General features: G+C 35.9%; 4 protein-coding genes across 4 annotated transcripts in view; 1 reads left to right on the top strand and 3 right to left on the bottom strand.

Moving 5' to 3' along the window:
- The window catches only part of LOC110375414 (putative uncharacterized protein DDB_G0282133), a 30,168-nt gene extending 20,602 nt beyond the window's left edge, over positions 1–9,566 (bottom strand). The window contains exon 1 of the mRNA XM_021333504.3: positions 9,407–9,566. Within this exon, the coding sequence (XP_021189179.2) occupies positions 9,407–9,422 (16 nt within the window). The 5' untranslated portion in view covers positions 9,423–9,566. The remainder of the gene's footprint in view (positions 1–9,406) is intronic.
- A 435-nt stretch (positions 9,567–10,001) lies between these two features.
- On the top strand, positions 10,002–11,770 carry LOC110375404 (ADP-ribosylation factor 2). Its single transcript, XM_021333489.3, has 4 exons — positions 10,002–10,212; positions 10,335–10,597; positions 10,919–11,044; positions 11,212–11,770. Exons 1-4 carry the CDS (start codon positions 10,146–10,148, stop codon positions 11,296–11,298), a joined length of 543 nt encoding a protein of 180 aa, XP_021189164.1. The 5' UTR covers positions 10,002–10,145; the 3' UTR covers positions 11,299–11,770.
- A 474-nt stretch (positions 11,771–12,244) lies between these two features.
- On the bottom strand, positions 12,245–15,112 carry LOC110375403 (enoyl-CoA hydratase domain-containing protein 3, mitochondrial). Its single transcript, XM_021333488.3, has 7 exons — positions 14,954–15,112; positions 14,615–14,727; positions 14,393–14,528; positions 13,945–14,043; positions 13,307–13,398; positions 13,137–13,225; positions 12,245–12,785 (listed from the first exon to the last, which is right to left on the bottom strand). The coding sequence occupies exons 1-7, from the start codon at positions 14,969–14,971 to the stop codon at positions 12,496–12,498; spliced, it is 837 nt and encodes a 278-aa protein (XP_021189163.3). The 5' UTR covers positions 14,972–15,112; the 3' UTR covers positions 12,245–12,495.
- Positions 15,113–15,241: 129 nt separating this feature from the next.
- On the bottom strand, positions 15,242–24,088 carry LOC110375378 (ATP-dependent DNA/RNA helicase DHX36). The gene is made up of 14 exons (XM_049849807.2): positions 24,010–24,088; positions 22,510–22,917; positions 21,716–21,887; positions 20,830–21,504; positions 20,388–20,557; positions 19,818–19,980; positions 19,234–19,510; positions 18,601–19,063; positions 17,777–18,007; positions 17,242–17,420; positions 16,600–16,927; positions 16,128–16,402; positions 15,732–15,909; positions 15,242–15,359 (listed from the first exon to the last, which is right to left on the bottom strand). Exons 1-14 carry the CDS (start codon positions 24,060–24,062, stop codon positions 15,242–15,244), a joined length of 3,690 nt encoding a protein of 1,229 aa, XP_049705764.2. The 5' UTR covers positions 24,063–24,088.
- Positions 24,089–24,262: the final 174 nt, after the last annotated feature.

The raw sequence follows: 24,262 nt of genomic DNA, 5'->3' as shown, positions 1-24,262 counted from the left end.
CGTGAAGAATAATAAAAACTATGGGGCTTGCCTCAATTAGCTGTCCGATCCGAGTAACGATAAAAATTGAATCGACATACAAGTATGTCATCCATATATGAAAATTCATTAAGAGGCATATTATGTCGTCAGTGTAATAATTTTAAACTCAGTTAACAGACATCTTACATTGTTTGAGATACACTCTATTATAATCTAAAGGTTGTAATAGTCTATGGAGTCATACTACGGAAACACAATCGTCATCTAATTTGACGAAAGCTCAAAACATTTATATTCATCTTTTTTTAAGAAGAAATCCATCATTATCTCAGCACGTCTTGACGAACAAGATTGAGTCGTAATATGTACTATGTAAACATCGTCTCCTGACTTTTCAACCTCAATTGATTGTAAAGACTGAAAAACTTTCACCAAATACATCAGCTAGTTCTGCGTGAACTGCAAAGGTTTGCACAGTCTTTTTTCAAATCAATCGGCAGGCAAACATTCTAAAAAGGCCAAATTCTAGTTTTTTTGTTACTTTACCAGTTTTTATTCGATACAGTTGGATTTAAGAACTACATCTACGTTGATGATTTATGAACATTATGCATTCTATTAGTCGATGTCACGCGAAATGGACAAGGATTTGGGACTAGTCGTCATAGTAAACATTTTTTGCCTTGCCAAGACCTACGCAATGGTACTAGAATCAACACTGTTGGACAGGGTACCAAAACGCCCATCGTCCTTTATAATTTAATTTTATTTCATGCTTTTTAAAGGAGCTCCTTAATTTTTCCTTCTTTCATTTAATTTATTTTATCTTAAGATGGGGTCGCTATATGCGATCTCGGCCAAAGGAAGCTGTTTAACAATCCTCATGACAAACTGGCTCTGGGAGAATTGCACAAACTGAAAAACAATAAAGATTAACCTTTGGACATTCTAGATTTTCAGCAAAAATATAAATCGGTTTATCCGTTTCATTTCGGCATTTCAGGGTTTCATCCGCCACATCCCATTTCCAGCATTAGGTTCTCGTCAATCAGAAACATGAAGAGAACTCGTCAAGACAAATTCAACGAGCCCAAACTCGATGGGTTTACTAAAAGGCAGTTCAGGGTTACGTCTCCTACCTTCGTGCCCTAACAGCAGACCAGCTCAGTGGTTCCAAAAGACATTAGTGTTTCAAATTTCAGATCCCACATACACTTGCAAGTAAACAGAGCGTGTAACATTCCTATCACATCTAGCAAACGAGCTGATGACCTTGAAGACCTGAACCGATTTCCACCAAACATAGCTAAGAACACTCCCGACTGACATACCTTTTAAACAAAAAAAACCGCATTACAATCGGATCATCCGTTTGGGAGCTACGATGCCACATACACACACACACACACACACACACACACACACAGACACGTCAAACTTATAACACCCCGTCGTTTTTGCGTCGGGGGTTAAAAATTAGAAAGCAAGATACAAGATACCAGTTCCTAAATGCATCAGACATCAATTAACAATCTTGTTATCTCTTAAGTCATAACTTATAAGAGGTGTATAAAATTTTTTGCGTGATTTACATGTAAAAATTACAGTCTCTTTGGCTTGTATAAATCAAGTATTGAAAAGTCCAATCCTAGAGATTTTATTACATATATTAGACATCAGGCAAGTCTGCAACCGAGTGAATCAAGCCATTCGGACGTGTAACATAATATGAATGTACAATTTTAAACTGAGATACGATCATGCTTGGACACATAACGGTAAATGTCACAGAGAATTTTATTAAATACGTAGGCAGAGGAATTCAACGGATAAAATGCTAAACTTGGCAATAAAGTTAGCTAAGAAATACAGTTTTTAACCATAAATAGCGTACATAGCATAAATAGGCAGCCTACAATTATGTATGTCAAGAAAACTAAAACACGCATAAGAATATCCCGTTTTGACAAAGAACGAAAATATTGTCTCTATTGATATGCAGTATATCAGAAAGAGCAGTTGGTTTACTACTACACAATGTTTACCTATAGGATTTGTAAATGTAGTAAACAATATACACTTAATAAGTTAACAAGTCACTGATATTTACATATCCCAAGGTTAGCTGCATCGAATGTAATACTTTATACGACTATCTGGACAGGATGGAGCTTAGATATAAGTTAAGTGTCAATGTTGGCAGATATAACGATACAAGCTGAGCTCATATTGAAGGGCATGGCAAAGTTAACACGAATGATGTCGTAACAGAATTAATTTACTCGCATATAGTCAATGCAACAGGTGTCCGAAAATGTGTGTGGGCTGATGTTTTTATAAGAAAATTAAAGCAGCGTTTATTTCGTAAACTGTAGCTCTAAGGTATTTAAGTTCGTTATAAAAATCTTTATCGACGAGGAAAGTGGCCGTTGAAACGAAATGGTCTCATCTGAACAAATTGCCTGACAAAGAGAAATAGATACACGTTAAGTTTATCATGCTTTCGTGTACAGATGACTCGCAAACATGCTGGTAATGGTTAAGACGTGACTTCTATTTGCGATATATAAGCTGCATTGTATTTGCTGCAATAAATATTCGATTAGAGATCGAAACATGGCAAGAGTCGGCAAATGCATTTATTTAACTTCAAAATGTTACGTGAATGAGATGTCAACTGAGGTAGCCTGACTAGACCGTCTGTCGACTATGTTACAAGCACAAGTAATATTTTAAATATTTGCTGACTTAGAAGTCGTTGCTTGTAAAACCCACACACCTTTAGATAAATTCTGAATAATAAATGATCAAAATGTGTTCTTTTATGCAACTATCGGCATACCATTTGGTTACATTACTCTGGAAAATAGACGAAAGCAGAAATCTACATTTCAGGTGTACTCAAAATACATGACATGACAAGCTAATTTCACAGCCATTTCCATCAGATTGATGATATACAAACTTCCAGCGCCACATAGATAAGATTTTTCCACGACATCATGGAAAATGTAACCTTGATTTGATATTTTCACATTACATTAAGTGGCTATAAAAATAAGTACCTACTTCTAAGTATTAAAGAATGAGTATATGTAGATACGGTTCACGGAAGGGAATGTCGGTCATAAGAAGGGAATGCATGATTGATGATGCTAATTTCCTATTGATCGACATCGATTTGCTTTTATTTGCGTAAAGTAGACCGCAAGCTCGATTTTTAGGAATAGTGGGTATGAACCTCTTTGCTAGAAACCTTATCAGGCTTATTTAAAATATTCATGGAAATTATAGATCAGTAATTTAAACCATTTCATGATATTTGAGAAATATTTCGGGTTTCTGCTACCGATTGCTTTTCTTTCCTGTATTCTTGCAATTTATTTATTCCGCCAACATTTGAAAAGGAAGTACTCTAGCTATAATTAAATAATATTTGATAAGAGCTATTGCGATGTCATTGCACTATTTATTAGTGGAACGATGAGAGACTTTTTCAATTGCTAGCACTCGCGTTGGAGTCTGGACTCAATCGCTTTTGCTTAAATGCAAATGATTGAGACTCATCTGCACACAGATGGCGAAATTAGTCCACGAATCATAACAATAAATATCAATAGCTCAGAGTAAATCTGCATTATACATTGGCAGCACATGTGTTTAATGTCAACAGACAGATCATAAATTAACTCTCATACTTTTAAACGAGTTTTCTTTTGATTGTGATATGAATGCAATATGTTTATAGCCACTCAAAACGAGTATCACGACCTTCGGTACATTAAAGAACGATGACCACAATACAAAAAGCTGATCGACTCTGCTTTAGAGTGGGCGAGCGCCATGGAGCCCACATATAAAAATATTTGTTGTTCGCGCGTGTCTTACGCCTTTGGCTTTTTATCCGATTAGGTTATTAGTGACAATATGATCTCATTCAATACCACAGATTATGAATTTAGAGATTAGTCTGATTGTATCACTTTCACTTGTGAGTAATGAAATTCGGTCCATTGTCGATATATTTTCACAAACCATGACTAAGCCTAAATCTGGTTTGAAAACGTATTGTAACATTTACGCAATCTACAACCATTGATGGTGGGCTAACTAAACACTTTGATAGAGATCTACACAGTCTTTAATTTGACAGAAGTATGAAATCGTTTTGAATGCTACAGTGTAAAGCATAAAATAGGAAAGTAAATTGAAAGTTGTTCCGTCTGTACAAAGACAAAGCTAGATGATATTTGTGAGATTATGAAAAAAAAAACCGGCCAAGTGCGAGTCGGACTCGTGCACGAAGGGTTCCGTAAATTACAGTTAAATCAACCTATCTCAAAAACTATAAGAGATACTTTGATCAAACCAAAAATCGTTGAAAGAGTTAATTAGCATGCATCACCTCTATTTTTTTTAGAATTTTATACCCCGTAGTTATAAAAATAGAGGGGGGGGGACATACTTTTTACGACTTTGAGAGCTGATATCTCAAAAACCGTTCACTTTAAGAAAAATGTTTTTTAGAAAACTTTATATCATTTTAAAAGACCTTTCCATTGATACCCCACACGGGTATGTACATCGAAAAAAAAAATTTCATCCCTCAGTTACATGTATGGGGGGCCCCACCCCCAATTCTTTTTTTTACTATTTAGTGTCATATTTTTGTAGCGGTTCATACAACACATATTCCCATCAAATTTCATCACTGTAGTACTTATAGTTTCCGAGTAAATCGGCTGTGACAGACGGACAGACGGACAGACGGACAGACGGACATGACGAAACTATAAGGGTTCCGTTTTTGCCATTTTGGCTACGGAACCCTAATAAAACGCGGTAAATGATCGACGATAAAATGTATTGATCGAAAAATTTAACTCAATTTAGATTACAGTTTATTTTACTGTTAGAAATTGTTTTCTATATAGTACGTGGGAGTTGGCTTATCTACCTGGCTACACAATTACTTGCTAATAATGAGGATATTCGTACGTTTGTATATTCGAAAATCTTCCACCCTTATGACGTTACATTATTTACATAAACCTGATTTACATAAACTATAGTTTATGTCATAAAATATATTTTATCCCAATCTATATAACTACGAATATGTCGAAGTTTGAAGAATTTCCACAGTCATAACAAAATCAGTCAGTAGGTACATATATTGTTTGCACACTGCAATCCATTTCGGAATCAATTAGTTTTTCTAAGCATTCCGAAGCTCTTCATCCTTTTATGATAAAAGTTTGTTAAGTGATTCGAAAAGTTTTAGAAGAATTTTCCATACTGTAAGGAAGATATCAAGATACATATATTCTCTCAGTAAACTCAGTTATATGAACTCTAAGTTTAATCATGATAGCATTGAAACGTTTGCCCTCAAACATATAACGAGCTTGAATGATGATCAGGAAAACCTTGCCTATTTACTCTTTTACAATAAAACGAACCGAGACAAACTTGTTAATTGTCATAAATAGAAGGCGAAACAGGTTCATGCACCATTTAACACCAATTTATCAAGTTATGGCTGGTACATCAAATAAATAATATTCTGTAAGTATGAACATTTTGCACGGCGATGTTGATATTTCGAAGAACTTTCATTTCTTGGAGATAATCATGTCAATTTTAAGAATATAATGAAAATAATAACTGTCTACCATTACTATTTAGAGGAGAACTTCTCCACAACCGGAGATTCCAAGTCCACTTACAATCTGGACAAAGTAGGTGGCGGAAGCTCAGAAACGGTTTGCCCCAAGGCAGTGTCCTAGCCCCCACCCTATTCAACATCTACACAAACGATCAGCCACAACCACCTAATACAACCAGTTTTATCTATGCCGACGACCTGGCACTGGCAGCGCAGGCAAAATCGTTTGAAGTGGTCGAGACCTGCCTCTCTGCTGCCCTTGAAGACCTGGACATCTATTACAGGGAAAACGCCCTGAAACCGAATCCTGCTAAGACACAGTCCTGCGCCTATCACCTGCGCAACCGTATGGCTAACCGCAAATTAGACGTCGTTTGGAGAGGCGTACGCATCACGCACACTGACTGCCCAAAGTACCTAGGTGTTACCTTAGATAGGTCACTGACGTATAAGGCCAACTGCGAGAACGTCAGGAAGAAAGTGTTCAGCCGTAATAACCTCCTGCGACGTCTAACCACCTCCAAATGGGGCGCTGCCCCGAATGTCCTGCGTACCACTGGATTAGCATTATGTTTTTCTGCCGGTGAATATGCTTGCCCGGTTTGGGGTCGCTCCACGCACACAAAGGGGGTGGATGTAGCTCTTAATGAGACGTGTAGACTAATAACAGGCTGTCTCAAACCAACACCGGTTCAAATGCTTTATCCACTCGCCGGAATTGCACCCCCAGCGGTACGCAGGAACGTGGCTGCCTCCCTGGAAAAAATGCGCCAAGAAACGGACCAACGTCATCCGCTACATGGCGCTAAACCACCGCGCAGCCGACTAAAAAGCAGGAACAGTTTCCTCGCCAGTGTGGCCCCAGTTAAAGATGCTCCTAAGACCCGCATCGAACAATGGGGAGAACTTGCTCTGCCTGACTTCCTTCCACCCGTGGAACGACTTCCACCAGGTTACGACCAACCGTGGCCTGTATGGAAGTCTCTTAACAGGCTACGTGCACAGGTAGGCAGGTGCAGGGAAAACCTATGTAAGTGGGGCTACACTGACGACAATAGCTGCGGGTGTGGTGCCATACCACAAACCATGCGGCACCTTTTATGCTGCCCACTATGCCCCCACAGCTGCATAGTGGAGGACCTCTATAAAGCTACTGACCATGCCGTATGCGTAGCGAAATATTGGGCCTCAAAAATTTAAGTTTGCCATCGACTCGCGAAGAAGAAGAAGAATTACTATTTAATAGTACTATCCGTAAAATTATTAGGAGTTAGTGCTGTTGGCATATTTTTTTACAAAAGCATTCGTTTCTCACATAGACTAAGCGTTATGAAATGGTACTATTTCCTTTAGATATTAGACTAATTTTGTAAAAGAATGATGGCCCCGAAAGGTGAAAAGTTCGACAAATAATAATATGGGCAATCCTATGATAATTATAGTGTCTACGAAGATGTAGTATTAAAATAATAAGACATGCATTGTGCATGAATTCTGTTCTCACGGAGAAAGGAAGACGTTTTTGCGAATTTAAAACATGACACTAGATCAGTGAGATTTATGTTCAAAGAAAGATGTCTGGCTCTTGTCTAAGATTTTCCTACTGTTTTTTAGCCTAATGGAAAAGCTGCAGATATTGGTTTTTAACTCATATCTATAAATCTTTAAGATCTATCCTCTACAACTAAAAAGACAAACGATAAAACTGTGTAAAATGCAATATTTTCGTTTTCGTAAGAATCTAGGACTCTCAATATTCGTAAGTTACGTAAAAATAACGTAAGCAATCATATTGTATTATAAAACACTACTTATACAAGTTGTACACGCGATCAGCACCCGTGGTTTGCAATTACGACCGACCACCATTAAGAACTATGCATAATAAGCACTTAAGTCCTTTGTTGTGCCTACTATGGAAATAAAAGACGACTAAGTAACTGCTGAAATTCTGCGACAAACACTAATTATTTCCGAAAAAGTGTAAGTATATGAGGTATCTTCAGGTGTCGCCTGACCTGGGGGACGTGAATTCTGCTGAAGATAATTGTCAGCTCGATATACGTACGTACAATTCCGTCATTTTGTTGCAAACTCTACCATCTTACATGGGTATTTTGTTGCACAATCATGTAATTTAATATCCTAACGGAAATTGGAACTTATTTCGTCTGACACATGAGATGAAAAAATAACTAAGTCTGCTGACATGCCTTCCTGCTTATTAAATCGTAGTCGTAATTAATTTGAAATTGAAATCCTATACTTTCAAAGTAGAACTAGAATTGACCGCAAAACCAATACTAAGCAAGGCTGATCGTAATGACAACCATATTTTGATACTTAAGACGTATCTAATAAGATCACCTCTTGGAGACTCATTACAAGGAGTAAAACTTGGCAGACAAACGACAAAACAGTGTTTAATTAGAGATGTTTAAGCCCGATCGGTGTACACAAACATGACGTAATGTGGCCTATTGCGCGCCATTGCATATTTACTGCCCATAGAGACCAAGTACGAAACACTGACTGGACTAGCCATATTCGTGTTGTTCACCTTATACTCAACGAGAACAATGTAGGTTTATTCCACGGCGATTAGAAATGCTAAAGCAACTCGATCTGCCATCATGTAGGTAAGGTGTTATGTATTGTTATGTTAAAAAATTATCTATGGCTATTTTAAAAGATTACGTAATTGAACACAATTGAATCGAGGGAATCGAAGTGCTGGACAAGTTACTGCTGCGTTGATTAAATTGATGTCGAGAGAACTCTGTGCTAGGTGATGTCGGTAAACAAAGATGCAAACTCGGATGCAAAGCCCTAATGACGCAAGTTTCTTTGTTTTCCCCTTCATATTATATCTAGTGCTGATCTAGTGTTAATTGCCAGTTATTGGCTGAATTACCTAACTACACTTTCGCCGGCGTCGATTCTATTTTCTGACTCTACATGTTTCAAAATGAAAGTTCGTCAGCAAAGCTTTACGAAATATGGAAGCGAATGTGCTTGAAACTGCAACAGCATTAATAACTGATGTAACTGTCAATTTTATATTCTCACTTTTTAGTCAGAAGCCCCCGGATATCGCGTTTCGTAATTAATAACGACAACAATTTAGAACTTCGTGTAGCTTGCAAGGTGAACTTGATTTGCTGACTGAGTGCTGCAAAAACTTGCGGTGTGTGGTTAGCAGTTTATGCTGCCGATAAAGCTCTAACAAACAGTGGTAATAAGTCTGAGAGATCCTTAGAATAGATAGTGTCTGATAACTTCGAAGGCTCGAGCAGTTAGACCATAGAAATATGGACTTTTCGTTCCTCACTTCTATTCATTTGATTTGGTCTTATATATTTCGTTTAATCGTTGCTATTTGGATATTAATTAAAATAGATCTAGAAAAGAAACGAAGGCTTCGCTTGGAATCTCAAAGCCGGAGGCGAATCTCACGTAAATATATTTAGAAGGGCGGACGGTTTAATGTAATACATTTGGAAGGGATTTCAAACACTTATATTATATCCCACCTTCGAGAAGATTCGGGATTTTAATAAAATAACGCTGAAGGAATTATTATTTGCCTTGTGGAATGTAAGGAGCGTCAAGTCATCATAACAGAATTCACTAAGAGGTCCTTCGCTCAGAACCTGTTCTTGTTTTAACATATAATTGAATAATAACGCTAAACTTACACACCCGGGTATGTTGGAAAATTTTAAATGAGATGGAAAAACCATTTTAAAAACTCACCTTCGTAAATCTCCATGTCGATTCCGGCCAAAAAAATGAAAAGTTTCTAAAATAAATCGTTTCTATGACGACGCATGACAGCAAAACTCTATTTGGATTCCTATTGGTTGGTTATGTCAAATATAAAATGTCAAACAGGGAATGTCAAATTCTACGTCACATAGAAACCATAGACACTTTTTTGATAAAAGCCTTATTCCTTATTCCACTCATAATGAACTTAATTATATATTTAGCAACTAATAAAATCAAGTGAAAGTGAAGTATCATTTAGGAAATTAAAATTCTAAGTAGGTATAAATAATGCGTATTCCTAAATACGAAAAAGTTTTGCTTCTGCCTGACTAAATCCAATTATGAAGCGACTGCGGCTACAAGTACCGAGCAAGCGCTAAAGCGCAAGCAAGCGCAGCATTATTTAAACTGACGATTCACCATTATCTTTTTTATTTAGTTCAAGTACCAAGAACAAGTCTATCAAGTACTTCGGTATACAAAGGATTGTACAATAGTTTGTTTACCCAACTATTTTTCTAATCACAAGTTGTCGGCTATAAGGTGAAAACTAAACGCAATAAAAAGAAGCGGTAACGTCACTAACTGGAAAAAAAAAAATTGGAAACGTTGACGTGCGTATGGTCATCAATTTTTATTTCCCCAGAATTTGTGTTTTTCGTTTCAAAGTTACGAATTTAGTTATTTAATTAGTTGGTACTGATATCTAAAACCGAAATCTACAATGGGTTTGACAATATCAAGTGTTTTTACTAAGCTCTTCGGCAAAAAACAAATGCGTATCCTTATGGGTAAGTGACATGACAGCTCATCGGTCGAAGATTGCGTTGAATTTTTGCATTTTTACGCTGTCGACATTGTTTTCATGTTATTTTGTTTTCTTGCCTTACTTATATAAACGTCACTGTTGCAGTTGGACTGGATGCCGCTGGAAAAACAACTATACTTTATAAGCTTAAGTTGGGAGAGATAGTGACCACAATACCGACGATCGGATTTAACGTAGAGACAGTAGAATACAAAAACATCAGCTTTACTGTGTGGGACGTCGGCGGTCAGGACAAGATCAGGCCACTGTGGCGTCACTACTACCAGAACACGCAGGGCCTTATCTTCGTCGTAGACTCTAGCGACACAAAGAGAATAGCAGAAGCCGAAAATGAGTTGGCTAATATGGTAATCACACACTATTATTCTTATCACCTATGTACAAGCTATTAACAATGTAATGGGCACTTATCCTGTTTCAAGTCTTAGTTTTAAACAATCAGTTTGAATTTGGTTGATTGCCAGTCCTCAACATTGCTTCTGGTTGGAACCTTATTTTGAAATTTCATCATCATTTCTATCTTTGAAATTAAAGCTGTCTATTGACATCTTAAACCTTTTTCATGTCGCTAATTATAAAATAATAGAAATTCAACTGTCTTGCGCGTAATGTACATAAATTATAAACGTATATTGCTTCTAGATTTACTTCTGTGCCACTGATTTCAGCTAAAGGAAGATGAACTAAGGGATGCTGTGATCCTCGTGTTTGCCAACAAGCAAGATATGCCCAATGCTATGACTGCAGCTGAACTTACGAATGCCCTCAACCTTAATAATTTGAGAAACCGCCGTGTAAGTAGTCTAGAACATTCTATTAGGTTATCAAAATATTGTTTGAATAGTTATAGTTGATATTAAAGTTATGTTTAAATAATAGATTAAGTTCTCTTGAAATTGTTTTAAAAACAGACATAAATATGTTCCTTATTTCATGACTAACTTGAACATTTGTTTGACAGTGGTACATCCAGGCTACGTGTGCGACACAAGGGCAGGGCCTGTACGAGGGACTAGACTGGCTCTCCAATGAGCTAGCAAAGAAGTGAGAATCAATTTGGCTTACGGTCACTGGGAACAGACTACAAACATTCCCGTAATGACTGACAACTTTCATCTTGTGGTTGTTGTTGTTCATTCTACAAAAACCTAAAAGACTATGAAAATTTCTATGTAATTATACAAATGTCTTTTTAATACTACTAGGCTCTTTTCACAATGTTTTGCTGAAGCAGTTATTTATTATTTGGCTAGCCATATAAATGATATTGTGAAAATGGCCCCACATAGATATATAATGGTCTATCTATATTAATCATTCATAGTTTAATCAGTTTCCTATATTGTCCTTCAGCAAATTTCACATAATTCTTTTTTTTTCTTGATAATATGAAAGTACTAAAGAGAAATGTTGATCATGTTCTCATAATATTTAAATGTAAAATGCAATAATGTAGTATTTGTAATGTTCGGTATAATATGTCTTAAACTAAATTTAACAAGTGTAAATCATTGAAAATATTTGGTTCGTTTTAATATATTCTGAACGGAAAATAATATTATTTTGTTCTGGTTATTCTCAACATAAGTATTAACTAATGCACAACAACTATGCAGTGCTGACAATAATGAATCATTTACTTTGGAGGATCTAGCAGAGTATCTAACGTAAATTATTATTCTTTATATTAACTTTAGATGTATTTATCATTAACTTTTTAAAATTTTCCTTTAGTGAATAAGTTTATTATTACAAGTTTTTGTATTTGTGAAATATGTGTGCACTGAATAATAATACAGATACTAACATAACACGTTATGTGATCCATCTTGATTGATTAAAGTTAAATATTACAATATGTAAATAATGTAAGATGTATCGGCCAAAAATATTTTAATGTCCTGTGTCATGTCATGTTGTATGCTTTAACATTATAATTTATGCTTTGCGGTTTGTTAAAGTATATTATGATAGTGGCAAATAAAGGTTAGGTGTAAATAAAAATTGGCTTTTAATTTATGAACACATCATTATATCCATTTGGCACATACTGTCACATTTATGAATGTTGTACCTACATATTGCCTTGACCAGGTAGTCTCCTTTTACACAAATACAAATAATGTAATTTCATTGTGATATGAAAGCAACAGTCTTTATCAGTAAGTAACACGAAAATTTATATAGATAAAATACACATTATTCGTAAGTAATTTGTGTTGTTCTTGAACATACGCGATAACAGCTACTCGTGGCTCCAAATTGCTTTTCGTTTCTCAACAAAACTCTTAATGCCTTCTTGTCCATCATTTGAATTGATGTTCTTGACCATAATATCTTCTCCTAGTTTATAAGCTTCCATTAAACTTAGGTCAATTTGTTTGTAATAGAATTCTTTGCCAAGAGCAATGACGCTTCGGCTCTTATGCTTAATTTTCTCAATGATTTTATTAACTTCATTATCAAGTTCACTCGCTGGTACTACTTTTGTGACAAGTCCACTTTCGTAAGCCTCTTGAGCGGTTATTGGTTCACCTGAAAGATTTTAGGCAATAATTGCAAAATTGATATCTTTTCTGATTCAGTGAGCCGAAACGAGTCTTGTGTCGATAGAGTTCTCACTACACATAGTAGCTAACGGTTGTGAAGAGGTACAGATATATAGAGTTAAATATTCATACGACGTGGTGGTACCAACGTGCTGGCTTTTAGATTAGTTATTAGTTTACCCTACTCGGCTAACGTTGCACAATTAAGGCGTAAAATTACACTGATAACGCGCTACGACTTACTGCCTCGATAACTTTTACCCGACTGTGGCGAAGTCCAAAAAGAGTATACTGTGTGTTACTATTTCATTTGTACCTATAGAATTAAAAAACAAACCTGTAAATAGCATATACGTAGCTCTGGATTTTGGAACACACCTTCCAACAGCTATGCCTGGCGTTGAACAGAATATGCCAAAGTTGGCTCTGAAATGCGTTAATTTAAAAAGTACGAAATAATAAATGTATTCCGTCAATATGATTAAAATGTATCTGCATATTATTTACCCAGGTGTGGAGAATTTGCTTGTGTCTGAACATACAACCATATCGCAAGTTGCGACTAGCTGACACCCTGCTGCCGTCGCGAAGCCATTCACCTACCAAGTACAAATAGGTCAATAAGTGTTATGACTACCACGATTGTTTTTATTTTTCATTAACGTTAATTTAATAGCACCTTGTTTGCGTTAACGAAGCGACGATGACAGCAGAATTCATATGAACAGGGGAACATTTAGGAATCTGATGGTCTGTGTTAATATTAATAGTGTGGATTATAACGGAAATTACAGATTAATTTTTAAAAGTTAGCACAAAGCAATTTTCTTAAATGATTGCTCTCTTTCACGCTATGGTGGATTAAGCGATTTTTATCATAATCAACTGTGCGCAACTATAAACAATATAATCTTATGCAGTAGCTTAGCTGTATAGTTCAATCGCTTGAAAGGGGTGCGTTAACAAACAAGTATACAATCCCATGAATTTAAGTCGTACTTGAATCGAACCCGCAACACACCAATGCTAAAGTACTGCCATGTTCACGGTTATGAACCGTAAGAGGTGTAGTGAGAGGCACCATACTCATGGTGTTAACGATATTAATGAGAGCAACAAATAATTAATACAAATACGTTATATACCTTAGCGATAACAGGAACGGGACTTTGTATAACGGACTTCATTAGCTCGCTTGCTTTGCTAAATATCAGTCTGTGTTGATCTACGCCGGTATTAGATTGCTATAAATTAAAATCATCCGTTACAGTTGCTGTTATTACGTTCATCTTATAATTATTATAATCTTTTCAATTTCTGAACATATTTATAGAATATAGATAACATCAGTAGGTAGTACCTATTACCTAAGTACATAAGTACCTATGCGTAAGACTTAAAATTACTGAAACTAGTATGACCAAAAGTTAGAATTTTCAGAGCCACAGTACTCAAACATTTCAAATTAAGTAAGTAGTAGGTACTTAATTGATCTCAACTCTTAATTGATTTCACATCGTATCATTCTAGTTTTTTTACATCGAGGTAATACCTATGGTACGAGGTAGGTACGCCTTCTTTTCTATAACTTACCAATTCTTTTAAATTATGACCTGCCGAAAATACATTCCCTTTGGCACTTAACACTATAGCCCTCAAAGATTTGTCGTCCTTATTCAAATTAATCGCTTCTATTAGGCTGTTCATCATATCCAGAGACAGAGAGTTTCTACACAAAAATAATTCACAGTAAAACATAATTTCAATTCTTAAATAATTCCTATTACATATTATAATTTTAGTACAGATACAAACTTTGTTTTCTCATGATTGAGAGTAATTTCCCGAGTTCCATTAGTCTCATTTGTAATTAAATACTGGTTGTGAAGAGCTCGACAATGTATGAATAGAGGCCTTATACATTTATTCTGTAAAATAAAATATTTTAAAGATCATAGGTATTTAAAGTTTAAACAACCCTCTTGCGGCTATTGGCTTAAAGTTAAATCAATGTTATCATGCAGTTTTATCTGAATTAATGGACTGTTTAAACATTATTCATGAATAGACAATGAACTTATCAGGGATAATTAGAAAACATGTCAATATTCCAGTACAAAATATTTGATGTAACTTAAATTTTTCTTTCCTCACCTGAAGGGTAACTAACATTTTTGGTTATTATTAATAGACTATTAAATATCAGACTTTTAGTCTCAATATAGTAGTAAAAATAGATATAACCAAATAAATAAAAAAATCGAATTAAAAATAGTTTAACTTTTCCAACCAAAGTATCAAAACAAGTTGTTATCATAGGGCTGTCAAAATAGGGTAGCCAGCTAAAAAAATAGGTAGCATGTTCAAATAAAAATACGGGATAAGAAAAAAAAAACAACTATAATATCATAAACAACTAAATTGAAAGTCTTCAACGTATCTTCAACGTCGCCAAGAATATCTGCTGGAGTAAAATTCGGAAGTATCGGATTCTGAATCATCATCATCGGCGATATACTCGGCGCGTTCATCTTCAGCAGTTATTAACTCCATGACAGCACTAAAACAAACGAAACACGATTATTATGTAATTGCTTTCAATAATATCACGACTCTACTTATCGTGTAATCGTTTAGCAAATATTTTAAGTATGTAATAGGCGTTTCAAATGCTCGTTAAGATAAGCCCATATTTCATTAATTTTACCTCAGTATTACAGTTTAAAAAAAGTAATTTAAATTCAGTGTTGTCACATGACAAATACCAAAAAGTTTGTGCCACACGGCTAGCCTTCTTCAAACCTTGAGCATAACCTCGCTCACGGTCGGCCTCGCAACTAAGGCCAACAGCCAAGGTTGCTGACGTCATCACTGACCTCCCTGATATAAAAATTCGCACATCATGCATGTGTGCGTACAATGCGATACTCACTCAAATACTTGATTTTCAAAGGGATTTCTAAGCGTGGCTTGTTTGCTTGAGTCACCAATTTTGGAAGCTAAAACTTGGTCTAATAAAGACCGCATTTGCCACAGAAGATCCATAGTGGTTTTCTTGCAGTTAACTTTGACATTCGATATCATAACGCAGTAGTCTGATGGGTCCGGTGCTAGAAAAATGATGTAATGTTAGTTGATGTTTATATTGTGCACCCGTTAGAGCACATGGGATTAGAAGAAAGATTTTTATAGTTGCAGTATCAGTTACAGAAATATTTTTACTGTAGCTTTAATTTTAGAAAGAGCAATTAATAGCTATATGAGAGAAGTAAACAATATTTAGGCAAGATAAACTCTTTCATTAATGAAATTGAATATCTAAACATACCTTCAGAAACCACCAATTCACCGAAAAACAGGAACGGTAGCGTGTATATCAGGGTGACATCAATGAGGAAGAGGTCAGATGACCTCTGCTTGAGCCAGTAGACCAGCCAATTGGCTCCTGGCGTGATGCAAGCCGGTTGCATCGGGAACCTTTGACCCCCGTGCATTTTGTACGCCATCACACTACTTGGGTGTATGGCTATGGGCCCATCTTCAGATGTACGAACTTTCAGTCTAGGCTGGGATTGCGGATTGCGCCCGTGAGATTGTCGCCATCTACAAATGTAATATTTATTGAATTCTTAATTTCATAAACAGCGAGTCTAACCAAGCTTGTAAACTAGATACAAACAATTTCATGTGAATAAAGATTTTGAATTCACTCATGTTTCGGCTAAAGCTGTAGAGCCGTAACAGATAGGTAGATATAGTAAAATAAGAAAAAAACAAAAACATAATACTATAAACCTTACCCTACAGTAGCAATATTAGGATACAAAGAAGCGGCAATGATAGCTTTGAAGAGGCTCATGTTATTCATATTCCTATTCTCCCAATCGGATGTAACATCAGCCCTTTGCAAAAATCCCATCTGCTTCAGATTATCGCCAAACTGTTTCTTCATGTCACATAGAAGTTCTAGAGTGTTGAATGCTAGGAAGTTTTCGTAGGCAAAGTTGCGTTTTTCTTGGTAGGAGCGGCATTGCTCGAATTGTATGATGGCTTCGGATATAGCCACGTGGTCACTTGGCTCGCCGAGAGCGAGAGTGCGTTTGGCTTCATCTACTTCTTTTTCTTTGCCTAAAATATTGTCAAGGTTTTATTAAAAGTTAATGGGATCTGTTGAAAATTTTACAACATAGTGCTTGAAAGTTCCAATAGCTACATTGATGGCTTAACTTCCTGATTATGGATTAGTTCTCGAAGTAGTCACAATGCTCTCTCGCAGCTAGACTATTTTTTGAACAATATGTGAGTCAAAATGGGAGTCATTTAAGATTATCCTTTAGAATATAAGCCGAAAGTAAAATTATATTCTAGCAACGTCAAAATACTTAATTCGATCATTTTGTAATTTGTTGGGTATTGTACATGAAAATTCTAATTAAACTCACCAATAACAAGTTGGAAGGGGTCCTTAAAGCCCCACACGGCCGCCACACTGGCCGCGCGGTTGAGACACCCGAATATAGTTCCTAACAGCAACAGCTTGCCGGCGGCGGGGTGCACGGGTAGTCGCGCTAAGTGCCAGCCTAGAGGGGTTAGTTTTTCTTCACTGTTAAGTGCTCCAATCCTAGTGGAAAATAGATGAAAAATATTATGATAAATTACAATAATGGATAAATAAGATTAGGGGCTGATGATGTAGCTATATACCTGCTATCTGCTGCATTCGCTTAGACTGCCGACCCCAACATAGTTGGGGAAAGGCTCACTCAAAAGGCTATGAATGGGACAGCCTTTGAATAGTCCGAGACATAGAGAGTTTCTCAACTTTTCGTAAGACGCGTTGAATTAGTGGGTCCCGCTATTATGGGTATCTGGTCGAGGTTGGGTTGGTGGGCGATCCCAATATAGCTGAGAAACTGCTAGGCAGACGATGTGACAGAAAACAATCACTCCAACCCTAAACACATACAAAATACTTACTGAAACAAATGCTTAACAGCCCTCTCGGTTGTAGTAACAGCAGGTGGCGAGGGCATCATACTCATAGCATCCACAGCCTTGCCCAAGCGCAGTCGTTTGATAGCGAGCACGGGTTCAGCTAGCGAGTTCCTCTGTATTTCAGGTAGGAGGCGCTCTGCTAGCTTGCTGGCGCGGAATGACGTTACGAGGTGGTAACATACCCCAGGCTGGCAACGGCCGGCGCGACCACGACTGTGCAAATAAATTTATAATAATGCACGTTATGTAAATATGGAAGAGTTCCTATATAATAAACTAGCTTCTGCCAGCGGTTTCACCCGCATCCCGTGGGAACTACTTCCCGTACCGGGATAAAAAGTAGCCTATAGCCTTCATCGATAAATGGGCTATCTAACACTAAAAGAAATTTTCAAATCGGACCAGTAGTTTCTGAGATTAGCGCGTTCAAACAAACAAACTCTTCAGCTTTATAATATTAGTATAGATATGGAAGTAGAAAAAAGAAAGGCTAGATGATATTTCCTAGTGTCGGATCTATTGTAGTGGGCGATGTGGGCAAGCCCACAACACAACCCTAATCAATTTGCGACACATACTTATTTCTTCTTTTGATCTACTCTCTAATTATTCTCCCTTTAAATTCCTTTTTGTCCCCTGTGTATCAGTATGAACTCTAACTATGTACTCCCTCTAAATTCCCACTCTTCCCTTATTTTATGCCTTATGTTACTACCTTTATCTAGGTGACCCTAATGTATTACCCCTACGTGCTTTCCCTATGAAATCTTTTAGATAATCTATTAGAAAAGTTTCTAAATGCTTACCGCTGTCGCAAATTCGCTTGAGAAACCCACTCAGTTTGTAAAGTAGGGATATTGTCTTCTATATTAAGTCCACTGTACTTTATTTTTCCACAATCAATAACATATACAATATCATCTATAGTTATAGATGTTTCAGCTATATTTGTTGCTAGGATTATCTTCCTCACATTTTCTGGCGGACGCTGGAATATTTTGTGTTGTTCCAAAGATGGCAACTTAGAATGAAGAGGATAGATATCATAAAGGGACTTGGGGAAGAAATTACTCGTATTAATTTTCTTCAACAATTTCGTTATATCGCCTATTCCTGGCAGGAATATGAGCACAGCGCCGGGCGCGTCTTTACAAATATAGACTAACAGTTCGTAAATGAGATCGATGTTCAAATCCTCAATTTTGCTATCTTGAAGTGCTACATAAACATCTCGACTTATATTCTTTCTTATAGATTCGAGCCATGGAGCTGAAAGAAGAAAAAAATGCATTATTAAATGATTTGATCCACGCTTCTAAAATTGTCCAACAACGTAGGCATAGACAAAGCCAGCCTAAGACCATGTAAGTTTCATGTAGTCACTAAATGGAACAATAAAACAAAAAAAAATACTATGACAATCATGAAGTTCATCTCACCAATTTCAGCTTTATACTGTATATCCCTTTGCATTTCAGCTTCTTGTCTCTTCATTTTCTGCCTTTGCCATATCTTAACATTTTGGTTATTACCCTGGTTTACAGGTGGGATATACTTAATTAAGCTTAGAATATCTTCTAGATAAATATCTTGTACAGGATAAGCTAATCCTTCAATGTGCATCATTGGACAGTCGTCAAAATAAGACTGCAGCTTTTCAGCATCTATTGTAGCACTCATAAGAATAAGTTTGAGATCTTTGCGTTTTTTGAGCACCTGAAATATTACAATGTTTGGTTATTTTATTATTGATTTAAGCGTTACTCAATACAAGGTGAAGTTTTCTGCGGCATCTGTCCGCTATGCACTTAAAAATCACTCAACGGATTTTGATGTTGTTCTCGTCAAAAGACTGACAGTGATTCATGGGGAAATGTTATAATAGGAGGTCGCACAGTGCGGTAAGTGAGTTCTGCGTACACAGCTTTAGTCTAAATTAAAGTCTAGCGTTCGAGAGTACAAAGTCGTCATATCATTACTCCGTCTAAATAAAATAATTTCAATAAAAAGAATATGTCCTCACCTGTTTCAACATCAACATAGATATGTCAATATGGCAGTCTCTTTCGTGCACCTCATCAAGTATCACATGACTATAGTTAGTCAAACCCTGATTGACTTCCAGCTCAGCTAGTAAAATACCCGTCGTACAAAACTTAATGCTACCGCGCGGCCTAGGCTCCACACTGAAATTATTAATAGAATTGAAAGCATACTATTCCCCAATTTTTGATAGAAAAGAAGAAAAGGGCCTATGTCTGAGCCTTGGGGTACACCTGTGTCAAAGTTAGAAATCAACATAGTGGAAATGCATATATTCTATATTTTGTAAGGAATTGTAAATAGAAAAGAGTGCACGCTTTTTCCATAATCATTCATAACAATAATTGTACTCAAACCCATCTGTAATTTCATTTGTTTGAAAGGATGTTTAGGGCATCTAAATTAAAAGCTTTGTGTAAATAAGTACCTGTTATAAGTTATAAGCCGACCCCAACATGATTGGGAAAAAGGCTCGGAGGATATAAGTTATAACAAGTTACAAGTTGATTTTGAAATTCATATTTAAATAATAAACGCTAATGGAACTAACGTCTCCAATCTTACAGCATATCCTATGGATTCACCAACACGTTCAGATCTTTCTTCAGCAACTCTCATTGCCAAAGAAGAGGCTGCAATACGTCGCGGCTGTGTGACTAGTATATGGACTTTAGAACCTCGGTTATTGACGATTGCATCATCTAAAATTATCTGTGGAATCTGTAAGGAGCAAAATGGAAAATCAATACTTTGACAAGTTGAAGGTATTTTAAGTATTCTTCTATTAGAAGTATGTAATAAATTGAAAACATTTAATGTTTGTGTTACAGCCTGGAGAAAATGCTAACTGCTGTGCCCGTTTCAAGTGAAGAGAAGGGTTCAATTTATCAATGCTATTTACCTAATGTCTTCTCTAGTAAAATTCCGATTTTTTGGGTATTGTGTTGCAATTACAAGAGTGATGGCTATTACATAAGTAAAACAATTTTTACCTGTGTAGACTTTCCACATCCAGTCTCACCACTAATTACAACCACTTGATTGTTATTTATCACCTCTAATAATTCCTTCGACTTTTTGTAAGTTGGCAATATTTCTCTGAACACCTTCATCTTTTTGTAAGTTTTAGAGTTTATCATATTTTTGTAGTTTTCATAGAAGGTTGTGTTCAAAGTTTGGGTGGCAGAATTTTCCATGGTTATAATAATACCCTTTGAGATACATTGTTCAAGTTTTTCTTCAAATGTTCCAGTGATAATGTCTGCGTAACCATACTTGTAATCTCCTGCTCCTTGCAGAGCACTCATTCGTATATCACTGGAATGACTAGATTGTGCTACCTCAGTTTCATTTGTTGGTTCAGCTTTAATAATAGCTCTGACAGTCTCCGACTCTTGGTTCATTGGTTCCACAACATTACTGCTGAATGAAGTGCCTGGTCTCTCAAAAGAACTTGTTTCTCTATGTAACTTCATAAAGTTATTCACAGCGAAATTATCAACTTGATTTGCACATTCATATTCAGATGGCTGTTCTTGTTTTATTTTAACCAAGTTCATGCGCCTTGGTGGCTGTATGTTGATATTGCACTCTTTGGCAATTTTTTTAATGGATTCTATGTTTTTCTGTAAGCTATTTAATATTCCAGGAGGAATAGCAAAATTGATCTGAAATTAATAAACATAAATTATTTTAAAGTAATGTCTCTCATGCAATCTCACATGCAGATGCAGAAAAAGAGGGCTCTGCAGTCTTCCCATAACTAATGCAAAATGTTTATTGTTACTATACTTTAGCAGATGATTGAACCAGATTATTACAATATAAAAATATGTGTTTCTTCAATCAATATTTCAACAAAATAAAATATTTAAATACCATGAAGTCTTGATCCTTGTTTTTATTTTTTTTCATTTGCAGGTCTCTGTAATAAAGGCCAATATTTTTACCGCGCAAACCTTGTGGTCTGCCCCTGTAATTGTTATTTTTGTAAAACGCTCTATTCCAATTCCCACGACGAGACATCCTGATTGACTGCACTACTGATATTCTGCCAAATCAGTCAAAATAATATTTTTTCACGTAAATAAGTGAATTCTCACGAAAAAACACCGGGTTTATTAAAATTTACAACACATTACGAAAGATTGATTATTTTATAAAACTCAATTAAATAAACCACGACATCATTGTTTTATGACATCAAGATAGAAACCAGAATTCCATCAGTTCACATTAAAATTAACAAATAATTGTTTCATCTGAACGGTGTTTTGTATTTTCGAAAAAATATTGGTTATGTTGAATTTGACATTTATTTGACACTCGACAGAGAAAGGCTCACACTGACATTGACACATTGACATAGGTTTTTTAGGGGTTCCGTCTCTGCGTCTCGACCACCAACAACGTAAAATATCCGAATTTCAGCATCAAAATAGCAAACTGATACCCAAACATTTATAGTAAAAATAATTCAGTACAAATATTAATTAATTACTATTGTAATAAAAGGATACGTTCGGAAAAGAACATGTGAATTAAATGGTATTCCTTCTAATCCATACCCTGAGTTCAATAATTCATAACTATATGATTTTGTTACAAAAGTTACCAATGCAGTGTCTAGACAACAAAATTACGAAATTTAAAAAAATATATATCACACATACCTAGAAGCTTCTGTGTAGGTTGAGGTAACCGATTGCGTACGTCGAATTGGTTTATTTTCGGCAACTTCCAATTTTAAAGACACTGGATTTCCTAGTTCTTGTTTTATTTGAAACTTATGGGGAATTTCTTGTTTTATCGGAACCAAATTACCCATATCACATTCCATTTTTAATTGATTATTCCAGGGGTTTGGCGTCCATTGATGAAATTCATCAGGAGGTTCCTGTTTTATTTGAAAATGTTGGTAGGGTTCCTGTTTTATATAAAAGTTTTCATGAGGTTCCATTTTTATGTTCACTGGAAACTCGTTTGGATTTATTCCAGCTGATAAGGGATGCATTCCAAACGATAAGGGATTTAGTCCAATTCCATTCATTTCATCCATTGATAAATTGAAAGTGTTTGACCTGAATAAAATAGAGAACATGGTGGTTAACAATACAACATTGTATTTATTTAAAACGAAATTAGTTACTAGGGTCTACAAATCAGTCCTTCCTATTCCTTCACTCTCATAGCTCGATGGGACGGCAACCTGACACGACTGGAGAGAGATCAGGCGCTAAGCGACAACTAAGGACAATGGGCGATTCCGGTCCAAATGTCCACCACGAACGAGACCTATATGGCTGGATAGCCCGTTAAATATAGAACATTTTTTGTTAAAAAAAAATATAATGCCAGAAAAAAGTTATAGCAAAATCAAATAAAACATTTTATAGATTTGTTCAATTTAATTTTTTCAATTACTTTTCGTGATGTTCGATTTTCTTACTTTCTGTAACTTCTGACCAAATAGAATTGCTCATTATTAGAGAGAAGATACCACCAGTTACATCGAACTTTCTTAGATCCAGGAACCGCTGAGTATATTCAAGCACTACTGGCGCCTCAATTAGTTAGTGATTCTCACATCCATCGAGCAAACAATATGGGCTGTTTATATGCAGATGTGTCTTACTCATCTTAGTTTTAGATAAAGTGCGGAAATGGAAGTGGAATAAAATAAAAAATAATAATGATAACATACGAAAACTACCGAAAATTAAGAATACATTTTTGCCTATAACTTTTTTTTGGCATTGTTTTTTTTTTTACTTTCTTAGTAAAAGTTACTCTAAATTAAGTGGACTATTTAATTATATAGGTCTCGTTCGTGGTGGACATTTGGACCAAACTTCATACATTCTTGCCCAATCTCCTTTAGTAAAACTGTTTAAATCCATAGTGGATTTATAAAGCGCATCGCGTGAAATGCGATGTGGAGAAGATAACTACTGAAGTAGGTTAATTGAATGGCTCCAAACGCAGATACTGAGGAAGACGATTTGGTCTGAAATATTTTAGTAACGTCTTTATTAGTTACCAACCAAGGCGAGAGTTTATTCAGCTTTCTACTTTCAACAATGGCAAATTGACGATGTGTATTAAATCTTGCCCTACAACATCGGTCCTTTATTTACCAAAACAGGAAACACGGGAAACAAAATAGAACAAACCATAAATCCGAAGACCCACTGTCAGAGCTGTGATAAGTGACCGTCTCGAACATAATGTAAAACAAAAGAGTTTTGGTCAAAACTTCACAAAACAACCTGTTTTCTGAAATAGGCATAATTCAATGTTTATTTCAGATTTATTTAAAATAATGAAATTTTGATGGGTCCATTCCTTCCAGATGTGTCATATTCCAAGAGCCAATGTAAAAAATTGAAATCATTGCTAGCTTTCGTAGGAAAGTCATTGCAATAA

This window comes from Helicoverpa armigera, chromosome 18 (assembly GCF_030705265.1).
Source record: "Helicoverpa armigera isolate CAAS_96S chromosome 18, ASM3070526v1, whole genome shotgun sequence".
In the NCBI taxonomy this organism is placed as follows: Eukaryota; Metazoa; Arthropoda; class Insecta; order Lepidoptera; family Noctuidae; genus Helicoverpa; species Helicoverpa armigera.
This window is presented reverse-complemented; position numbering and strand designations above follow the sequence as displayed.